At 41.0% G+C, this 23,333-nt stretch overlaps 2 protein-coding genes across 2 annotated transcripts in view; both read right to left on the reverse strand.

Moving 5' to 3' along the window:
- Positions 1 to 2,389: 2,389 nt before the first annotated feature.
- rep15 (RAB15 effector protein) lies at positions 2,390 to 3,289 on the reverse strand (the record flags this gene model as incomplete). The annotated part of the gene is made up of 2 exons (XM_079256240.1): positions 2,390 to 2,935; positions 3,023 to 3,289. 2 exons carry the CDS (start codon positions 3,287 to 3,289, stop codon positions 2,390 to 2,392), a joined length of 813 nt encoding a protein of 270 aa, XP_079112366.1.
- A 5,933-nt stretch (positions 3,290 to 9,222) lies between these two features.
- The window catches only part of ppfibp2b (PPFIA binding protein 2b), a gene marked incomplete at its 5' end in the record, with an annotated part of 77,701 nt that continues 63,590 nt past the window's right edge, over positions 9,223 to 23,333 (reverse strand). Inside the window, 13 exons of the mRNA XM_079248421.1 lie at positions 9,223 to 9,560; positions 10,884 to 10,949; positions 12,221 to 12,415; positions 14,916 to 15,104; positions 15,190 to 15,315; positions 15,830 to 15,952; positions 17,134 to 17,222; positions 17,326 to 17,437; positions 17,733 to 17,883; positions 17,999 to 18,118; positions 18,192 to 18,327; positions 20,520 to 20,552; positions 23,089 to 23,121. Of these exons, the coding sequence (XP_079104547.1) occupies positions 9,498 to 9,560; positions 10,884 to 10,949; positions 12,221 to 12,415; positions 14,916 to 15,104; positions 15,190 to 15,315; positions 15,830 to 15,952; positions 17,134 to 17,222; positions 17,326 to 17,437; positions 17,733 to 17,883; positions 17,999 to 18,118; positions 18,192 to 18,327; positions 20,520 to 20,552; positions 23,089 to 23,121 (1,436 nt within the window). The 3' untranslated portion in view covers positions 9,223 to 9,497. The remainder of the gene's footprint in view (positions 9,561 to 10,883; positions 10,950 to 12,220; positions 12,416 to 14,915; positions 15,105 to 15,189; positions 15,316 to 15,829; positions 15,953 to 17,133; positions 17,223 to 17,325; positions 17,438 to 17,732; positions 17,884 to 17,998; positions 18,119 to 18,191; positions 18,328 to 20,519; positions 20,553 to 23,088; positions 23,122 to 23,333) is intronic.

A 23,333-nucleotide genomic window follows, 5' to 3' on the forward strand; every position in this document is an offset into this window, starting at 1 on the left:
TGCAGGTTTCTGATGTTTCCCTATTTCAACGCATTAGATTGACATTAATGGGTCTTTTTGCAGAACTTGACAACAAATTGTTGGAGCCATCTGATTTGAGTCTGGCATTGGAGGAAACAACCAAAACCTACAGGATTGTGATCTTCAACAAGGACCAGAGTTTGACACGCCTACTTTAAACACTTTATCAGGTGAAAAAGTTCATTTGGTCACTAGATTGGACATTTAAAATGCCTGCACGTGTTCCCATCATCATCCGACTGTCCAGATACCTCACTGAGATTGGATTCCAACATAAAAATGAGAATAAGCATGTAGTCCTGACTACTTCCTACTTTAGACCAGTGGTTGTAATAGTTTTTAAACATTGTACCTCATATAGAACCATTTTCCAGCCCAGTAACAACATATCCAGGGCTGGGAATTTACCATTTAGTTAATCTAGTAAGAAAGATATAAATAATATAACAAGTTGTCCTTTTTAATTTTTTTTTCCTGAAGTTATGCCAAGGGATACACCCATAAGAAACACTTCTTCAGTCATTTTCCTGATATTACATCAAGGGTAACCACGTTTTAAAGTCTTGTAATATCCCCGAATACCATAAAAAAAAGCTCTTCTTTATGGTTGAAACAATACATTTAATAGTATTTCAGTGCGCACACCACAAACATTTTAAGATGAATAATACAATATTATGTGATCAAGACGCAAATTATTGCATTTTTATGTCATTTAAGGTGCGGTATGTAACAAAACCAAAAATCAATTTGAATAAAATTCTTTCTATTGGTATTTAATCATTTTACTAAAATAACTTGTATTTTATTGTCCTTGAATGAGACATTTTTAAATTTATATCTACTTGCTGTAGGTCCACATACATGGCAGTATCTTTACTATGGTGTCTCTTTATGGACAAACAACTGCGTGTGAAGCGAGACTCCTCTGAGCTTGAAACCAGCAGGTAGGTGCTTGAATGGTGGAAGAGCCCCATAATTAAAAAACAATTATTTACCTGTAGTTTCATCATTGCTGCACGAGACCACTGGATCTACTCATTTATTCATTCATTCATTCATTATTCTAACAGCTTAATCGGATTAAGGGTTGCGGGGAAGCTGGAGCCTATCCCAGCAGTCCTTGGGAGAAAGGCAGGGGCTTGATCTACTCAAGGATGAAAACATAATTATTGTCCAGATTAATTTTGGCTACTGATGGCCACCGTCCATTCACAACTAAACTGCTATGCCCATCTTTACCACTAGATGTCAATAATTTTCACACTACCTTTTAAATACGTTCAAAGAGTTTCTTCAATGGTTCTTGAAATTTAATGAGGTTTACAAATAAATCCTAAAAATTCTTCAATTTTCATGCAAAACCTGAAATCTTCTGAAAATAATCAGTCTGTGTTGGACTGGTGGCCTGTCCAGGGTGTACCCTTCCTCTCAACCTGCTAATTATTGGGATAAGGTTAAGTTTCCCTGTGACCCTTAATTAGAATAAGCAGTATAGAAAATGAATGAACAAATAATCTATACAATTTCCAGATTCAGTATTTTAGGCCCTGTTTACACACTTCCATGCAAAACCCCAAACTAGCAGAATAAAAACAACCTACATGCAGACAGAAATGCTAATAGAATAGGAACCCACGTGGTGTGCATGCCAGGCCTGGAGTAGGCGGTCAAATTTTGCAATTCGACACCCCACATGTGCATTATATCCTCATCAGACCTGAAGACATAACAGCTGTTGGACAGAGGTGAACTGGTTATGTAGCAGTGTTTCCTACCCTGTTTCCCCTTTGGAACCTGATTGAAACCTATTATGTTTTAATTAGCTATACTTCTCTCTATTGATGATGCATTCTGACTGAATCACCCCTTGTGCTCATTGGAGGACCGCCCTGGGGATCCAGGGACCCCAGGTTGGGAACCACTGACCTGGAGCATGTAATCTACGTATCTTGCTCACAACATTAATGTTGAACAGAAAAGCTACTTTTGCTTTAAGAGACCAGAATAACTCAAACAGATGGAGCAGCACAAACAGAACACGAAGCTGTTGTTGTGCTGTTGCAGGTGTAAACACGGCCTGAGTGAGCAAATGCAAGATGACGGGGACAGACATGACTGTTGCCAATGGATTCCAGCTCATGTTTACATAGACAGGATTCGCCTTGTTTTTTCACAAAATTTCACTCTGGAGCCCAAAAACTCCATTAGAGTGTAAACAAGAGGCCAAAACTTAAACTTTGTGTTTTCCTATGTCAGCGTCATCATGTGAGCAGGACCTTAAAGAGAGTCATTGATCCTCACATTTCTGGCAGAAATGAATGACTTTGTTCCTTTACGTACAACATTTACCTGTCACCGGCTTCTTTCAGCTAAACTTAACCAGGAGAGTCAGAGGGTCGCCTACTTTCTTGCTCAGAACTGCTTGCATCATCCCTAGAGGTGTATGGAGATACTGTGAACCTCGGAAGAAGTTCTCAATCAAAGCTCTGTCAATCGTGTTACATTTTCCATCGGCTGCTCCAAAGTTGTTGCTGAGGACGCCATAGATATTATCCTCGTCATCTTTTTTCCCCAAAAGCAAGAAGAGGGCGTAGCAGTCGTCGCCGATCAAGGTGCAGAACTCTACCATCCTCTCACACATGTTTTTGTGGCTAGCCTCCATCTTGGCTATCTGGATGGATTCACTGCTAGTTTCTGCAACGATCGGGGTCCTGTTAGCGTCCTCCCTCTCAGGCTGGTGTAGAACCTGAACGGCTATCTGGATTTTAGGGTTTTTTGTGGACTTTTCCAGTACGGCCCAAACCCAGTCAGCACCCAGGAGGATGCGCTGCTCGGGTGTCATGGCTGTACAGTTAAAGATGTCTGTAATGTTGAAGTCAACGCTCTTAGTGATGTAAGTCATCAGGAAGACCTGTTAGAGAACGAGATGGTCAATGACCACACGAAACGCAGATTTTCTTGGAGGTTGATCATGCATGTTGAGGACTGGTGCAGCTACCTGAGTTAACACTTGGGGACTCGGGTGGACCTTGTCTTCTGGATCTTTGAAGACCAGAAACTCCTGGGTTGTGGTTGAAGCAGCAGAGATGCAGCTGCTGATGATAAATAGGACATCTGGGGGCTTTGGTAATGTGGCGAGGATGCTTGGTTGGTGCAATGCGGTCTGATCGAGGAGGGCTTTTCTGGGTGAGCGGTTTTTTAAAGAAGAGAAGAAGCTGCAGCTCTGGACGCGGTTAGAAGTGGGTATGCTGAATTTGGGGCCCATGGTGGAGCGATGCAATGGGCAGGAGATCAGAGGGTCGTCTCCCTGACACACTGAACAGATGGAATTGTTGCAGAGCATTAAAATGTAGATGTGTCTGCATCAGGAAGGTATTTTGATAGTTTTATTTAAGTAGAATCACAAGCAAAACAATGTTTAACCTTATGTTAGCATTTTTACTTTCTGTTTTTTCCTTCTAAAAGTGGAAGAAGAAAGACTTTTGTCCACCATTGAAATCAATCCACCAGTACAAAAAGAAAAACACCGTTTGATTGGTACAAATACTCACCAGGACTGGTCTGGAATTCCCTGCAGTTCCACTACCTGCCCTCTTCTCCTGTCCCCTGCCCTGCTGAGATACACACCGTCTGTATTTGTGTGTTTTACGTGAAGCTTGGTCTCTGGTGTCCTGCTGTGCAACGCTTTAAGGAGGGTTTCTGTTAAGGAGGAGGTCCTGCAAACTGCGTGGGCGTTGTGTTTGCAACTTGCAATGAAACAAGTCAGCAAAAGGTATTAGGAGTTAACTGACGGTAGCAGGGAGAAGCCTGACAGGTTTGATTAGCAAACAAAAGACTTAAGTGTCCCTTCTCAGCCGGTAAATATGGACAGTTGGAACAACGGCGTCTCGTTTTGTTCCTACTGTAAAATCACTTGGCAGATTAGAGGAGATTCATTTTCCTAAAAGCACAGAACATCTGACGAACAGGACTTTGTATGAACGCTGTTTACCTGATGGGAGTTACAGTTTGTTTTTTATTTGGCTACTCTAAACTGTCCCTAGAAGAGTGTGTGTGTGAATGGTTGTTTGTCTCTCTGTGTGGCCTTGTGATGGACTGGCGAGTTGTTCAGGTTGTATGCTGCTTCTCACCCAATGATTGCTGGCGTAGGCTCCTGCTTCCCCACAACCCTTACTTACCTCCACCAAGGACGTCATGTTTTTATCTGTTTGTGTTCAAGATAACTCAAAAAGTTATGGATAGATTTTCATGAAATTTTCAGATGTTGTTGGAAATGTGAAAAGGAAGAACTGATTTAATTTTGGTGGTGATCCGAATCACCGTATTGATCCAGGAACCTTTTAAAGATCTTGATGGAGGTTTGCGCTCTCAGAGTGCATTTCTAGCTGGACTAAGTAGGTTAAGAAAATGGATGGATGTTTAAAAATAAAAGTTAATTTAAATTTTTCTTATTACTTGTGATGGCCTGCCATCTTAGTTTGTTTGTATTAGGTGTGATTAGGAGAGAATGTACTGCACCTGCAGAGGTGGGAGTGGCTTAACTTATGAAGCCTGCTTTTGCCAGCCTCACTCCCTGGGTTTTTCTCCTCTGGCTGGGCAGCATTTCTCTCCCCATCTCGGTAGTTATGATTTGTTAAGCTTTGGGTTGCATTGTTGTACAACATTGCACACATGGTCACACAACCATTCACAGCATTTCGCTACTGATATTTTACATACTCAGACCCCATTATGAGTTTGTTTTTGATTAAGTTCTGTAAGTAAAGAGAATGGGAATACTTCATCCTATATTTGACTCCCTCTTTTGTTACCACTGTGAGTTGGTAACATACTTAAACAGATCGGAAGATCGGACTTTTAACACGTTTTAATACGACAGAAGAAAATATAAACATTTTGTAATGAATGTAGGAAATTTAAGCCGAATCATGCAGAAGAAATTCCTTTATCCTATGTAATTTATAGAAATTAAATGTTAACAACACTGGTGGGTAAACCATGACATAAAATGCAGTGTTAGGTGTTGTCTTGGTCTGATCCCAGAATGTGATTAGTATGATGAAGAGGATTATTTCATACAAGTTGTAATTGAACCCGACGTATAGCAGTTGATTCATTGTTCAGACCCTTGTTTTTTTTTTTTTGTTTTTTTTTAAATTTTCCACTGAATCACTGTGTTACAGAGCAATATATTGTGTTACAAAGACTTAAACATTAAAAGGCTGGAGATGCACATTCAAAGTTTAGAGAAAGTCTAATAATTCAATCTGCAAAGGTTATGGTGTATTTTTGGTACATTCTGACATCCTAAAAAGAGTCTAATATTCTTTACTTTTTGTGAATGGTAAACATCGGAAACGAGATTGAAATGAACCAGGATCTGAGCTGGTGACAGGCAGTATTAGTACGGCAACGGAAAGCAGAGTCCGACAGACACAGGGTCACAAAATCCTTTATAAAATTCTAACAGAGCACCACAGATATTGTTTCAATCCCTTGAGGAGAAGTGAACAATCTGTAAACAGAAGTTTTCATCCCATAAATCGATGGGCTGGTGTTAACAGGTACTGATCAATCACTTTTGGTCCACCTCAGATATGTTGTATTGGTAAAAACTTGCATCTATATGAATTGATAAGACTATTTATTCTCCACAATGTGTCAGGCTCTGCTTAGAAAGCTGATATGATGCTACTAAAAATCCAGCAGCATTGCACCAATATTCAATTAAAAGCCTGTTACAGTAGCTCTGCTCGTATACTATATCTCTTTGAATCCTGTTGAGATTTTGAGATTCTTTTCTGTAAAACCAAATATTTAAACATTTTTCTGCACTGGTTTAGACACTGAGTAACTTGAGGGATTGTTATTAGTACATGAAAGTTATTACAAAACCTAAGTGCTGCCTGGAATAAGACTAAATACTGGAAAGTTGGAGACAGACTGCGGATGTAGGGCAGCAGCTAAATGGAAAGAAAGGAAAAGGAGATTTAGTTTCCTCCACTCCTAACAGGGAATATGAGCTAATTGGCAAATAAACTGGCTGAACATGGAGTGCAGCTGTTATACCAACATGCACAATATCCATATTGCAAAGACAATCGCATTAACTCAGTGAATACTAGGAGATGAAAAACAACAAACACTGAAATGAGGGCTGCATTTCATTCATGGTAAGTTTCACAGCAGACCAGTAAAACAGAGCAGAGTGGTGCTTTCATTCATACACTCAAAATTAGCTTCATATGTACTGAAAAAGTTGTCTACATAAGTACATCGCAAATCATATCATCATCGCAAATTTCAGCAAAAATGCTCCATATTGCATGTTTTCATGGTATTAGCATGTTGGAATGTTCCTTCATTTATAACGAAAGAAAATAATCTACTTTGCTTAAGTAGTGAAGAATTATTCATATTATTTGATCAATGTAAGTTGGCTTTGTTAAAGTCAGCATCACTTTCCAGGAAAAAAAAGTTTCTTCAACTGCTGAATGTACACTAAGTGTAAGTGTTGGTCCAGAATCCATCAAAAGCTATGTGGGTGAACTGTATGAAGGAATCACTACGCCCTCTTCAGCTTATTATTCTTTTAGCATTTTAAGCACCAAACATTTCTTATTAATATGTAACTGGCTCATTGAAACTGATATGTGGACTCTTAAGCTGACGAGCATCACTTCACCACAGTCGAGTATGGCGTTCCACATGGTTCAGAGCTGGGCCCATTACTTTTTATTTTACACACGCTTCCACTGGCGTCCGTTATTGGGCAACTTAGCGTTAACCTGTGTTATTAACCAGCCAATGCTCAGTTGAAGGTGAGAACAATGAGCTGTCTTGCTTATAAAGATGAATTAAAGGTCCCATATTATGCTAAATTTACTTTCTAAAGCTTTTCTAACTGTGATGTGTCTCCATATGTGTATGAGGCCAAAAAATGAGAAAATTCTGTCACCTCTCTCACTTGCTTGCTCCACTTTTTAGCAAATGTGTGCTCAAATGAGTCAGTCTGAGATCTTTTCTTTTGTGATTTTAAGAAGGGAAATAACCACTCCCCATGGATAGGTGGAATTTGGGGCAGTACACAATGTTATCGAAACTCTGACACCCATATAAAATTTTTGAAAAAATGTATAATATGAGACCTTAAATGAAATAAAGAACTGGATGACTATAAAACCATTAAACTCAGATACCTAAAAGCTCAGGATGAGGTTTGGTCATTTAGTTTCTGTCATTTTGACGTGTAACACACCTGTGAGGAACCATTGTGTTATTTTTAAACAGAAAACATCCTTCAACTCACATATAAAACAAATTGCTTCAGCTGTTCTCTTTCGCCTCTGTAATATTTAAAAAATCAGGGAGATTTTGTCTCACAGTGATGCAGAAAAGAATATTCTGTAAGTTGTCATAAATCTACTCCACACAGCCTCTGACTGGTCCTAAATGCTGCTGCAGGAGTTTTTATTAACAGGAAATTGGATTTAATGTTTTATTAATCACATATAAAACTCTTCATGATCTCGGTCCATCTTACTGTAAAAAAAAGAAACTCCATGTTGTGGCGTGTTATGTAACTAGTTCCCAATCAGTGTTTCAGATGCAGACTACTTGCAAGGTCTTTCCTTTTTAAAAAGTGTAAGATAAACCTCAATCTGACTCAGTTTACTCTATCTTTTGCAGCATTTTGCCGTTAGTTTTATTCTTTCTACTCAATCACCCTTCAAACATAATTTAATAGTTTTATTTAATTTACTCATAAATATCTATTGCATTTATTATCTTTTAGCTGTTGTATTGATCCTTTTATGACTACAGAAATGTTTAATTGCGTTTTCAAAACACCGGTTTCTGTCCCAGCTTCTCTTTGAATATGGTAGAAAAGACTAGATATCACCAAAAGCTCCAACGTACTCTCCTTTAACAGTAATTGTACTGCTTTTATCTCCTAGACATGTTCATAATAACCTTTAAAAACACCAACTCATTTCGTCCCACCGGCTTTCATCAGGGAGTCCTTAGAGGCGGCGTAGAAATAAAGACATTGTGGTCACTTTTAAAGGCGTATTGTGGAGTTTCTTTGTGGTATCTTAACATCACGCTCTGATCGATGTATTGATATATTCTGATTGGTGCGGATGCCTGCGAAGCCGAGAGCGGTCGTACTTGCATGTTTTATTTTTAACATTGTTTGCTGAAGGGAAGGAGATCATTTATCCAGTTATCTTGAGAGAACAAAGGTTGTTTTTAAAAAGCCTCAAGTTCCCTCAGAAATCTTTGTCAGTGTCTGGGAGGGAACTACTTTTAAGCATGGAGAAGAGCAAAGCCATCATCCTGCTCTCTCACTTCCTCATCTGGGTAAAAGATGCATCCCAGTACAGGACAGTACTGCACTGGTAGCCCAGTTAAGCCTGAAAAGGATGCAAACTAAATATGTGAGATGGAGTTACATCCATCACTGATCATGGCACCGGATTTTACTTCTATCAAGTGCCTGAAAGTTAGCCGCATTTTACTGATCATGCACTGATTTAACACACGCACACGCACACACACACACACACACACACACACACACACACACACACACACACATACAGTCACATACCATAACTTGTAAATCCTTCCCGCCGTTATGGGGGCCTAATTTGATCAATAAAATCAGGTATAAGACAGGAACCACTTACAATTTTCTACAAAACAACCATTGTTTTCTCCAGACAGTGAGATCAGTTTTCCAGTCCTTGTGAGAAAACAGACCCAATGGCGAGATAAGGTAGAGAGAGAAAATTAATCTCAAACCGACGCTCTCGGCTTCTCGGCTTTACAGTGGTGGTTGGATGGTTTTGCTGGTGGTTGTGTGGATGTGTAAATTAGACACACATTGCAGAGCAGTCTATAAAATCTGAATAAGGCTGAAAGGTTTCATATAAACACGGTCGCACCATTTACATCTTCTACTTAATTCTTTCATGACTTCTCTCATCAGAAGACATAGCTGATGTTTTATTTGTAATGTGATGGAGCTTCTTATGAACTAAACCTTTCTCCAGAATTCATACACACTGCTTCCTATAACGTCATTAGATGAGATTCAGCTCATCTCTTCTCGTTCTCCCCCCTCAGACTCACCAGCTCAGTGTACATAACGCCCAGCCAGTATGCTCATTAAAGTGTATATTGCATAGGGAAACGAGAGAAGTGGAAAAGGAGTTCTTCGTAGTGTCTGTTGATTGTTATCCACAAGTCGTGGGTCCGTTTGTGTTTGCGAGTCCTGTGTATCTGCAGAGCATTTGCAGGCGTTACGTGAGGTATCAGCAGCTGGAGGCGGCAAATGTAACCAGCTTGATGCTGCAGTGTTAGGCTGGGGCTTGAGGTACAGATCAGGTGTGAGACAGGCTGGATGCTGGAGGTCTCTGTGGTCGTTTGACAGCATTAGTGAGCCAATAGCGTCGGGCCATCGTCTCTCAGACCAGCGCCGTCTGAGACCGCCGCAGCTCCTTCCGCAGCTCATCTCGGCTGAGCAGGTACTGGAGGCAAAGCATCATGGGAGTGGGAATGGGATAGAGAGCTTGGGCGATGTTTGCAACTGAGCTGGGATCAGTTTTCAATTCACTGTTATCAGTCAAGACCAGGAGAGAAATCCAATCTCAAGTTTGTTTGTTTTATGGATGAATCCCTTTAGGCACCAGAAGTTTTAAGCTTTTAAGGCATATTGTAAACTAGAAAAAACTGTTGAATATGGACCGTAAATGGCGGTAAAATCCATCCCACCCCCCCCCCAACCAAATCAGAGGGATAACTAAAAAGTACTTCATCAATAGTGAAAAGACATTTTCTGTAATCCCCTCTGGATCAGACTATGAGAGCTTCCTCATCGGCTCCATATGGTGTCTTTTCTTTCTTTTGTGTCTTGTCCAGCATTTAAGCTAGCAGAATGGTTTTCTGGATCCTGTGTTACCTTGGCAAATTTACTTTGCCAAGGGAAGCATAATAAATATAATGCTCCGCTTGATATTCTGGATTCTTATTTTATTTTTCTATTATTTTACATAATTGTTTGTATAACAAAGTTTGTGTTGCTAGACCAGACCGGAGAGGACAGAAGAGGAACAGAAAGAGAATAGAGAAGAAGAGAAAACAGAAAAACACACCGTAGAGAGAAAAAGAGAGAGAGGAAGAGAAAGAGAAATATCATATGGCATCTTTTCAACCACGATTTCCTCATAAACTTTAAACCCGCCCCCTCCTTCCCGTTGATGTCACAGTTAGATTCATGTCTCCCACCTACCGGTGGAAAGTGGTCTCAGATTGCTTTCCAGAGATTTGGACTGGTGCTTGTCACAACTTTGGCGCTTAGAGGGTTAACATCTATTCAATAAAGAAAGGAAGCTTTAGTATTATTCTGCCTTCACAGTGTGAGGAGAACTGATCCCAAGTCAGACATGCATGTACCATCTGAAGCACTCAAGTTTAACACACAATGTTGGGCTAAATAATAAACTAATAAAAATAATGATGTGTTATTTAGACATTCTCTCTAGCTTTCTTTCCAACATCTTCACTTGAGATGCAGCTTTATGTGGCTACAAAGACCCCCAAAAATACACAACTGTTATCAAAAGCCTCGTGGTTCAGTTGCTGTCATGACTTTAGCAAACGGCACAGAAGCAAAGGAAGCTCAGCTGCATGAAAACCAGCATTAAATGAAATAAGTACGAGCGAATTTGATCACTTCTTTCAGATAATCTGCAGAGTTTTACGCGGAAGAGCCTTAAAACTGTGTGACTGCAGACAACAAGCAGCGAGCTGCAGGAGTCATTAACCAGCAGCTTGTGTGTGGTGGTGCTTACTGTGAGGTTGTTGATGCTTTCAGACAACGCTTCTATTTGCAAAATGGTACTCTCTGCGTTCGCCATCTGCAACACACACACACACACACACCCATTACAAGTCACAATTACACACATGCTGTGCATTCAGTAAGACTGCAATGCATATGTGTGCATTTGTGTACCAATGTGTAACGCTACACTGCTGACTGGATGGATGCATGATATGTGTACCTGTGGCCGCATACTGAGCAAAACATGCACTTCCACCTTTAACAGGGTTGCCATGGTGATGGTCATCAGCCATCTTGACTTGGACTGGTCAGCTGAGGGTGAAGCTGGTGTCATAAGCAGCCATGACAGCCACCATGATGGTGAGGATGATGACAATGAAAGCAGGTTAGTGGTTGATGCAGGTTACTGAGGCATGCTGCTGTTCATGTCTCCACTCCTGATACGTCTGGCTGATAATTACATAAGAGTTTTATAAGAAAAATAACATAATGAAACCAACTGTACACACATCATTTTGTTTATTAAATGTTTCGATAAATCTTCTGACATTTACAATAGCACATGTGAGCTTCCTTTAGCAGATTTTCTTTGCTATAAAAATACTATTACAATCAAATATGAAAATAACAATTTAAGATTAAAACAGGGAAAAACACCATGTCGGGTATCAAATAAAACATGCTATTTATGATTTGCTCTGCAGTGACATAAATATTAAATAAAATCCCTCTGTGATTTTATGCAAATATTGCACAACTTCCTGTCAGCTATGTCACAGAAGTGATTGGGAAAAAAAATCAAAGGGGTTTAATGATGCAATATCTGACTCTCACATATAAAATCGTCTTGTGGTGTGCAAATGGATTCATAATGTACTGTAATAAATGTCCATATATATATATATACTGTATGGGTTACAGGAAGTGATGTCACAGAAATCCAGAGAGTCTGCGTTCTCTCGTGATGTGATGAGTTAGGGTCATGGCACAGGTTGGAGGCTGAGGCTGGGTTAGTTAAGCATCTGACTGGAAGTTAAACCAAAATACTTCAAGTGTGCAAGGTTCACGCTCTGAGTTCACCGTGCAGCATGATGAGCAGCTGACGGCTTTATCTGGGCATCTCTGCGTCTCTGCAAGAGTAAGGCACAGGGCTGGGCTGATGGGTGGGGTTTAAGGGAGCAGGGAGGAGATGCGTTGAGGTATTACAGGCTGCAAGCAAAGGAAGCAAAGTAGCAGCTGATTGGCTGATGGAAAGTGTGACAACATAGTTGTCCATGGTGCTGACACAGTATAGCCTTGTTGTTGTCATGGTGATGTGCCATCTTTGCCGGCCTCAAGCCCCACCTGGTCCTTGGTGGGCTCACGGTCTAGTATGGGGCTCAGGCCTCTAAAGCCGGCGTATGGACGCATCTGCACCCCGTTCATCGCAGACTGGCCCGGCTGAGACGAGTACGACTCCATGGGACAGACGTAGTCCGTGGAGTCATCCGGCCGTCTCCTCCTCAGGTGGGTAAGGTTAGACAAGCCCAACTTCTTTGGCTGCAGAGAAAGAAGATGATGAAGAAGAAAAAAAACTTTTTAACGAGGGTCACACTTTGTTTTACAAACAAGATTACAGCTTGATGGTAAGTCCAAAAGGCCTGTTTCTGCTCCACGCGAAGGACGGATACGAGGCATTTTGTCTGTCTGTGTGAAATAAATGTGGAGTTCGGTCCGTTGAGGGTTCAACGGTGATTGGACCACAGTGCTGCAGGTTTTGGATGTTTCCAGCCACAGCACACCTGACCTCAGAAGGCAGCTCTTTTTTTCATTATAAAAAATAAATAAAAATTAAAAAATTATATTATTATTATTATTATTATTAATAATAATATTATTATTATTATTATTATTAATAATAATAATAATAATAATTATCATTATCATTATGTTATAATCTTTATTATTTTATTATTATTATTATTATTATTAATAATAATAATAAAAATAATAATAATAACAATGAGGCTGTTTTTGACAACAAGCTGTTGAGGAGAACAATTAAATTTGCATCAAGTGTGTTGGAGCAGGAAAAATCTAAAGACCAGGATCGGTGAGACCTGGACTAGACTATGTTGAGACTCCGTATCATCACCAGAGGGTGGCAGTGCAGACTGTAATTCAGCACAACTAGTTGCACAAACCTTAAAGACAGCTGTGGTAAACTGACTGGAAGAAAGTGGAAAAGTCTCAGGAATTACCTTATAATATGTCATGAAGTTGAAAAACAACCAAAAACAACCAAATATGAGCAAATAAACTTTAGTTGTTACTGTTTAAATACATCACATCACATCACATTCTTATCTTAAATTATTTCTACTTTTAATTCACACTTTCTGAAATTTGACTAGAAATCTGTCAATAGAAACCTGGAATTAACATCATTCTCATCAGGGACAAAAAGTTTGTTTTAGGGTGTGTTTGCAGCTGACAGGTTCACTGTTAGATTTAAAGAAACTCTTCTGGGATTGCTCGGTGAGTGTGGATCACTGTAAATCTGGATTTATGGTACTTTTCCATGACACAATACTTTGTTTTTTTCTTTTCGTTGGTTTTCCACAGGAAGCGGTTTACTGATTGAGCCATCCAAATGAGCGTAGCAGCTAGCATACGGCAACGCTAAGACACTGCTAAACCTTTGATTAGAAAATTTCCACACAATTAAAAACATAAATTACTGATATTTAAGCCCATGAGTTGGAGACTGAGGAAGAACAAAAACATGAGCATGTTTATTGTTTGCAAGTTTGGATTAACAGATTTTCCTTCTCTGTTGACGGAACAGAGCTCTGCAGAAGTCAGATGTTTTGATCACTGACAGCAAGATTTAACGTCCCCAACCAAGTCAGTCACCCCTTTATATCTCACTTTGGATAAAAACATTGGCTCAATCAGTTATGCTATAAAAACCGAGTGAAATGAAGAATATTTCATATTATCTTGATGCAACAGAGAGGACACAGCAGTTGGCAGAAGAGATCACTTTATTACACAGACTGACAGATTTAGCGTGGGACAAGGAAGGCCCCCTTTAGAAGAAACCCCCTTCGTTATATAAGCTCTCTGCAGTGTGGAATTTCCTTACATGGAGATATCATCAGTTCTATAATGGTAAACGAAGCAGAGGAAAGTATTTACTGGGTATGAGTGATCTGAACCCTGCTGCTCACCAAACAAAATGAACTCTGGTCTGGTTGAGTTGAATTAAAAATGCAGCACAGACCAAGTTTCTGCTGATACTCACACAGCAGGTAAAAGGTGTTTAATTTGCAGGTGTAAATGATGCTTTGTAGCATCTGAACTTTCTCTGCTCTGCAGCCTGTGAGTAGTAAACGATACCAGGCCGCGACAGACAGCAGCTTCTATTATTGTCTCCTCTAAGCTCGCTCTTGCTGACAAAAACCACCGTGATAACATCACTAAGGGCTACAGGATGCCATGTAGGAGCTGCCTGGCCCTGGGGAGGAAATCCACACATGCACACACACACACACACACACACACACACACAAATGAACAATCTATTTTTGGGCTTTTTATATCTGTGGTTTATTTAGCATACAAGCTTATTTTTGTCCACATGAATATTTACTGCACATGCAGCTTAGGAAACCTTATGTTGAAGGTGAGAACATGGTCGACTGTGAGTGCGGATTGTGTTTTTTGGGGCAGATTATTCTCCCATTTTTCTTGAGCAGAGCACAGAGGGACTTAGAGCGGCGGCTGTGGCGATGGCAGGGTATTATAGCTGCGAGGAGAAGCCAAGCAGCCCTGCGTTCACTCTGCTCTCACAGGCTTAAGCACAGCGAAGGGCTGAGAGATTAAACTGAGCAGGCACTCCGAGGTCTCACCACAGATTAAGGTGCTTTCTCTGACACAAAGTGAGGGAGGAAAGGCTAACTGTGTGTGCATGCTCTCATAATGCAGCACAGATTGTCTCTCACTACTGTCTCTGCTATTCCCAGCTGCAAAACCTCTTTTCTGCTCTTTTACCTACCTTGACTTTAGCTGTGATGCTGAGTGGGGCGTAGCCAGGTGCTTCGGCATACTCTCTCTTCTCTCGCTGGGCCTGCGCTCCCACCAGGCTGTTGAAGTTGGTGGTTAAGTGGCGCCTCAGCAGCGTCTTTTGTGGAGAGATGTTGAGCAGCATGGCCAGCGTGTCAGAGTTAAACCGAGGCTCCAGCATCTATTAAAAAAGACGGCAAGTGAGATACTTTCTACAAGTTTTGAAGCATTTTTCCTTCGTAAATTGTATGATTTAACGTGCTCACTATCAGCCCCCCGTGCACGCCGCTGCCTCTCAGGTTGGGAGCGTACTCTGCCAGGTCCACAGATCTCAGCCACTCCATGACTCTGTGGTTGGACCACTGGACAACCTCACTGGGAGCAAACTCACACTGAAACACACAGCCGTTATACTTTTACACAACCAAGTTGCAAAAGACCCAAAACAGATTTTGTAAAGATGCAACAAGAAAATGGTTGCTAAATCTTGAAGGAAGATGCACTAAAATGGTAAATGATTGCTGGAAAAAGGTCACAAGGTCGAAGAATCTCAGTTGAGGAATTAAGACGAAGACAACAACACAGCAAAGAGAATCCAACTGCGTAGAAATTAAAGTGGGAAAGTATTACTGACATCTAGTGGTGAACATGAGCATAGAAATCAATTTAAATGCCAAGCACAGCTGTGATTGGACGGTGGCCGTCAGAGGCCAAAAGTCTTCCAAACATTCAAACTTTAAAGCATTCAGCCTTCATTGGATTTCACATGAGGACAAGTTACAGAAACTACAAGCATGAGTAATACATAACATAATTTAATAAAATTCCACAGGAAATTTGAAAGTTTTAAGCTTCTTTTCAGAGGAAGAATGAGCCCGCACACTCGTAGCCCTGAGGAAACATTACCTCATTGCTGGGCCTCCGTTTGAGGCAGTTAGGGTTAAATTTGTTGACATGGAGGACATGAATGGCACATTTGATGCTGAGGTGGTGCAGCTGGCTGGTCACTTTGAGGAACAACAAGTCGTTCTAAGACGGAGAGAATAAAGATGAGTGCAGATACAGAAAAAACAAAGTGCATCACAATGAAACAAATACTTTTACCGGCCACTTTATTTGGTCCAACCGTTTTACTGCTAGTTAACACAAACAGCTAGTCAGTCAATCCCATGGCAACAAGGAATTTTTTATTTTAGATTTTTATTTTGTGTATTTTTTATTTCGTGTCCAGATTTGATCTATTTTTTTTAATGTGCAGTGTTGTTGTTTGTTCCTTTACTGTTCAGCACTTTGGGCAGCTGCTGCTGTAGAAATGTGCTATATAAATAAACTTGAACTTGAACAAGGCAGTGTGTTTACTCATGTAGACATGGTCAAGATGACCTGCTGAAGACCAAAATGAACCCCAACAGATGGATGAAGAAGAGGCAATTTAATGGTAAGTGGTTGTTGGTCTGAGTTTTTCAGAAACTGCTGGTGTACTGGGATTTTCACACACAACCCAAACAACTCTGGGGTTTACAGAGAAAACACCCAGCGGGCAGTAGTTGTCTGGACCAAAAACCTTTAGTTGATGTCAGAGATAAGAGGAGAATGGATGGACTGGTTGGAGATGACAGAAACGCAACAGGAATGTCAAATGGTTCCAACCAAGGTATGCAGGATACCTTCTCTGAACACACTACATGTGTATCATCAGAAACCGAGGCTACAGCTCACAGAGACTTATAAAACCGGAGAACAGAAGATGAACAACTGTTGCCTGATCTGATTGTGACCCCAGTAGGGTTGGAATTTGGTTGAAATGGGATGAGAGCATGGATCCATCCTGTATGGATCAATCCTTCAGGCTGCTGCTGGTGTAAGGGTGTGAGGGATATTTCCCAGCACACTTTACGCCCCTTAGTACCAACACGGCATGGTTTAACCACCTCAGCCTACCTGAGTTCTGTTGCTGACCATGTCCATCCCTTTGCGACTATAATGTAGCGTCTCATGGTGGCAGATTGCGTCATGGACCTGCAGCTGATAATCTGCAGCCGCTGTGTGATGCAATCCGGCCAATATGAACAAAAACCTCAAAGGAATATTTAAAGCATCTCATGGGAATCCATGCCACCAGGTCCAATGTGTAACTAGCACCTAATAAAGTGGCTGGTAAGTGGTATTCCTCTTATAGTAACTCCAGTTAAGACCAGTAACAAACTCACTACGGTGAGGTACTGCAACATTTGTCCATCGACTCTTCCTTCATTAAACTGGTCTTTGTACTGAGGGAGGCCGATGTCATCAAGCCAACCTGGAGAAAACAAAGACATGAGCTTGTTAATAACCTCATCAGGATAAATTTCTGTTGATCAGAGTGTGTGTGTGTGTGTGTTTGTATGAGAGAGATTCCGTACGATTGACCCAGACGTAGTCGAGCACTGCAGACCTCTCTGCCTGTTTGCTGGAAAACACCTTGATGGACAGCTGGAGCTTCTTCCTGTGGAGCGGATTCTTGATGGACATCTCCTGCAGAGGGAGAAACACATGTGGATGTTGCGTCGAGCTACCTGTTCATCCAATTAAACCTGATGGCAGAGACAGAGAGGTTGCAGGCGAAACTGAAGAGCAGGATGAAAAGCAGCGACAGGCGTTACTAAACATCACCCAGACGGACAGACGGGGACTTAAACCAGACAGGTAGAACGAAAACATGTGACGGCCGGATGCAGGTAAACTGACAGACGTCTCAGACTGTTTGGAGCCAAGCTGATGTCTCAGATGCATCGTTATGAAACTTATAGTGACGTGTGTGTGTGTGTACCTTCTCTAGGTCTTGCGGGGTGGCCGACAGCAGCGTCTGACCGCTGCTGACCCAATGACGAGCCAGAAGGCTGTACTGGCCGAGTCCAATGTCCTCCAGCCAGTCACACACCTGCTCTGTGCTCCACTTAGAAAATGGCAACTTTAGATCTCTGACACGAAGAAAAAAGTCATGAATAAATTAATCAATAAATGAAAGAGGAGCTTCATGAGATTCTGAGATTATTTATAACATGTAGAATTTGGTTTGTAGGTATGTCCTTGTACCTTGTTTTTCCAGAACGGGCCAATCGTGGCCCAGCTGTGGCCCTGAAGCCTCCCCTCTTGAAGTCTCCCGGCTCTGGGTCATGGACCTGGACCGGACTGCCTGACTGACTGCGACGGATCCTGGACACAGCAGAAAAAATCAATAAAAAATGTCCAGAGTGACGCCTCCACACCTTGCAGCTTCAAAACTTACTTCCCCCAGAGTTTCTTAATGCCTCTGTGTCCCTTCCTGTTCTCTGGTGAGACTGGTGACTGTTGTCCGGAGTCCACTCCAGAGGACAACGGGGACTGGTCTGACAGGAGACAGTCCTCCATTTTCTCCAGATGCCCTGTCAAACATAAACACAAGGACACCAAGAAGTTTATTAATATTCGTTAACTTGAAATGGACCAGAAAATATGAGCATTGGTCCCAGTTTAAACAGACATACTGGAGATTTAGCTGTTTGGTAATACAGTCTCTTTTTATCTAATAATCTAGTCAGGATCAGTGCTTTAAGTGGGCCGGTACTCAGTGGTACGCAGTACCGGCACTTTTTAATTCTATCCCTTTGCGTACCGGGACTATTTTTTACAGCGTATGGTGCACACCGGGACTTTTACGGGCTTTCTTCAGCAATCAGTATACCCTCCTACAATTTCACCACATATTACAACTTATATTTGTTGATTTTTATTAAAAAACAAAAAAAACCAAAAGGTCGCCTCAAAAAGAATGTATAGTTTAGACCAGTTTAGACACACAACGCTTGCTGTAGCCCACAACGTCACGCTGCACTTCACGTTGTTCACTTGCTTCTGTGTTTACATTAAAGTGGACGTTCTTTGGATGAGAGGAAAAGCGGAGAAAAAAGCCCATCACGGCTGTAATGTTACAAACTGGAGCAGAGTTGAGTGATGACAGTAGTACTACTTAACAGTCATTTACTTCACCAAACAACAAAGGTCAGATGCTGCAAACTAAGTGTATGTCTGGTCAGTATTTTGAGTTTTTTAAGATTATTTCTAGATTAAAGATAAGATAATATTGCTAAGTGGCATGGACCAGGCCTAATACTGTAAAAAAAAAAAAACATATTTCACAGAGGAAAAGTGTCATAGTAATACACTGTTAAATTAGTCTGATAATAAGCTAAATAAGTCTAAATGTTGAACTTTTTATGTTTTTAACCCTTTCATGCATAGTGGCCCTGTAGTGGGCACATGTTTATAAGCTTTTTTCTTGTGTATTCATGTATGAGGAGGGTATTTTTGTAAATAAACCACTTCAGTTTTTGTTTTTTTACAAAAATGTGAAAAATGTTGCATTGTTTTTTTTTTTGTTTTTTTTTTATCAATTCATGCATGAAAGGGTTAATGAACTTTAAGTTTATGTATTTACTTTTCAGTGTTATATTTAATGTCCATGCAATGAGGTTTGAAGTTCATAAAAGCGTCTCCATGGCACTTTGAATTTGGCAAATGTGGATTTGATTTAGAACTTGCTGTGTTTGTTTTTTGTCACTTCTGTGCAATAAAACTATTAATCTACAGATCAATTTATAGATCTACATATAGGTATCAGCCATGTTTTTGTCCCATATTTGCATGACAAACTGACAGCAAGCCATTGAGGGAGTACCACCACTTATTTTGTTCCACTTAAAGCACTGGTCAGGATTAAATCATGGGCCAAGTCCACAAGATCAGTCATTAGTTGCATTAATTTTGTACATCTCAAACTCTGACTGAATATAAGAGAGGAATTAGACGCTTTCTTGGATTACATAAGAAGTGTAACACCTTAGACAGGTGGCTGGAAGGACAGATGTATGAACCATGGGAGTTTTGCTTGTTTGAGTTTCAGGGTAAACGTTTTGATTTTAATGTCCTTATGTGTGTGTGTGTGTGTGTGTGTGTGTGTGTGTGTGTGTGTGTGTGTGTGTGTGTGTGTGTTAAAACATCAGAACTGCAGGTCAACCTAAACACAATAACATAAACAAGCAAAAAAAAAAGAGCCTAAATTAAAGCAAAACAAGCTAGCTGCTGAATCACGAGATGAGAAATATCTGAGACCAAATGACTGCAAACATGCAGAATAAGTGAAAAGATGCATAAAAATACAAAAACAAACAAAATACTCAAAAATCACAAGGAACATGCACACCAGCTGCAAACAGACATTAAATAAATCCATAAAATGTAAAATGACCACAAAGACACAAAACCCTTTGAGCTGCTGGTCTTCTACAACTTGACCTCCTTTATTCAGTGTCAATAACATCAGAGGAAGTGGTTTAACTGGAAAAATCACATAATTTAATTGCAATTCTTCCCTAAATTCAAGTAGAAGGGCAAAAAACTAATTAAATAAGAAAAAGAAAAAAAAAAAAAACGAAAGAAATTGAGCTAACTGATCACATTTACAACTTATTTTCAGGGAAAATGACCCATGCGGCTCCATATGGAAGAAACTTCCACCATCATAACTCCTCTCAGCATAATAACAGTTACAACTGCACAGCTGATGTTCAGTACCCACCAACATCATAGAGGTCATGTTTTCCTGGAGATCCTGAGGCAGAGGAGGTTAGTGAGGCAAGAAGAAAGCAGAGAAAAACCAAAGGCCACCATTAGTCACGCTTATTTTTCTCTATAATAATGCTGCATAACTGCTGGATACATGCTGTATATACATACACTATTCACAAAAAGTTAGGGATATTCAGCTTTTGGGTGAAATTTCACAAGAAGCCTAAAATGCATTCAAACCTGTACAGGTGAACTTAATGTGATCTTCTCTAAGCTTTTAAATGCACATGTCCAACTGTTAAATGTTTCAATAAATTTTGCACAAGTTGCTGTTCTCTAACAAGGAGCTTAACGGCAAAAATCACGGCAGGTGTGTGATCCTTGAATTGACCAATAAATGTCCTGGTCCAATTAGAGCTGGTGTTTAAACAGTTGTCCTCATCATGCTGTTCACATTTTGACATCATGAGACCAAGACGACACCTAACAATGGAACAACAGTCCCTTGCCATTGCGATGCTTCAAACAGGACGTTCTCAGACAGAAGTGGCCACTGAGCTTGGAGTGTCACAGAGTGTCATCAGCAGGTTGCAACAGAGATATGGAGAGACTGGAAGAGTCACAGAAAGGCCTAGAAGTGGACGTCCTTTGGCCACATCCCGTGCTGATGACCGCTACATTGTGAACACTGCCCTGAGAAACCGGATGATGAATGCCACTCAACTCCAGGCACGTTTAAGAGAGGTGAGAGGCACCCAAGTGTCACGTCAGACCATTCTAAACCGTTTACATCAGCGTGGTCTGCGTGCTAGACGACCTGCACGGGTACCTGACCACACCACCAGGCGCAGGCATCATCGTCTTGCATGGGCCAGGGAGCATTTACGCTGGACGAGGAACCAGTGGGCCTCAGTGCTGTTCTCTGATGAAAGTCGATTCACACTGAGCAGAAATGATGGCCGGCAACGATGTTGGAGACGTCAGTGAGAGCGCTATGCATCAGCCACTGCTGTCACCAGGCGAGCTTTTGGTGGTGGGGGTGTTACAGTGTGGGCAGGGGTGTCCACTTGGTACAGAACTGCCCTACACTTTGTGAATGGTACAGTGACAAGCCCATACTACCTGAATAACATCATTAATCCAGTGATTGTGCCCCTACATGAACAGCACAGGCCTAATTTCATCTTCATGGACGACAATGCTCCTGCTCATCGAGGCCGCATCATCAGGGAACGGCTGTTGGAGACTGGTGTACCTCAAATGGAATGGCCTGCACTCTCTCCAGACCTGAATCCCATTGAAAACCTGTGGGATCAGCTGAGCCGTCGTGTAGAGGCTCGAAACCCTGCACCCCAGAACCTCAATGACCTGAGGGCTGCCCTTCAAGAAGAGTGGGATGCCATGCCTCAGCAGGCAATAAGTTGCCTTGTGAACAGCATGAGACGTCGTTGTCAAGCTGTAATTAATGCTCAAGGTCACATGACGAGATATTGAGACGTTCAAATTTTTTGTTGTGGTGTAACTACCATTGTTGTTACCTTTTGTGTTGAATGAATTTTTTGAGATGAGGAAATCAGTAGTGCATCCTTCTACTTAAATGTCTTACTTTTATGATATTATATCACTGTAGCATGAACATATTGCATTTTCCATAAATTTCACCTGAAAGCCAAATATCCCTAACTTTTTGTGAGTAGTGTATGTCCTGTATATCTGCTGTATTTGTACTATATACGTGCAGTGTATGTGCCGTATACGTGCTGTATAGTGCTGTATTTGTGCTGTATACGTCCTGTTTATGTGCTGATATTGTCCTGTATACTGCTGTATCCATCCTGTATACATACTGTATTTGTGACATATACGTGTCGTATACATCCTGTATACATGCTGCATAAGTCCTGTATATGTGCCGTATACGTGCTGTGTATGTGCTGATATTGTACTGTATACGTGCTGTATATGTCCTGTATACAGCATGTATACATGCTGTATTTGTGATGTATATGTGCCGTACATGTCCTGTATACGTGCCGTATACATGCTATATACATGCTGTATACATGCTGAATATAAGTGAATAGCCGTCTCTGGATTGTTGAGCAGGTTGTATGGTTAGATGAAACCACACGAGTAAAGGGAAGGTCAGGTTTCATCATTGTATTCTTACTTTGGGACCCCTCAGCTGAACTATCCTGTAAGCCTGCACTCCTCCTGCTTTAAGCTCCGTCTCTACAGCAACAGATACTGACTGCTTTTATATCGTTTAGCTCAAAGTGCACAATTGTTTCTGCAAATGCAAATGTTAACAAGCAGGGCTTCATCTTCGAAAGCTCTCATCAGGAGTCACAGAGTCCTAATATTCTCGGCTTTGGGGTTGCTTGATCCTTACTCAGCCTAACTCGGCTCACCTCTGACAGGAAACATCTTGTTTTCTTCAGGAGATAAGTGGTGTTTTTGTTGGTCGTACAGCGTGTATTTGTGTGATTTCAGAGTATGAATATTAGCGCACTAAGTGGATTCTCTTGGAAGTGTATTGTCAGTGTTCACGTTTGAGTTTCTGTGAGAGCGTACAGTACCTAAAGCTGGAGCGCTGGCACTCCTGCATCGAACTGCAGCCAAAGCACAAAGAGCAAAAAGAGAAATCCAACAGCACAGCAGACAGGAGGAGAAAAGGAAGCATGTGACGTAAAGTTCATTAACAAAGAGTTATTCAGCATGGAGAATTCATACAGTTAGTTTACATTATCTGTTCATGCAAATAACCAGTTCTTACATATAGGGAAAATTTACTGGCAAAGATTTGTAATTGTTACTAATTTCA

This window comes from Telmatherina bonti (assembly GCF_933228915.1).
Source record: "Telmatherina bonti genome assembly, chromosome: 2".
Taxonomy (NCBI): Eukaryota; Metazoa; Chordata; class Actinopteri; order Atheriniformes; family Telmatherinidae; genus Telmatherina; species Telmatherina bonti.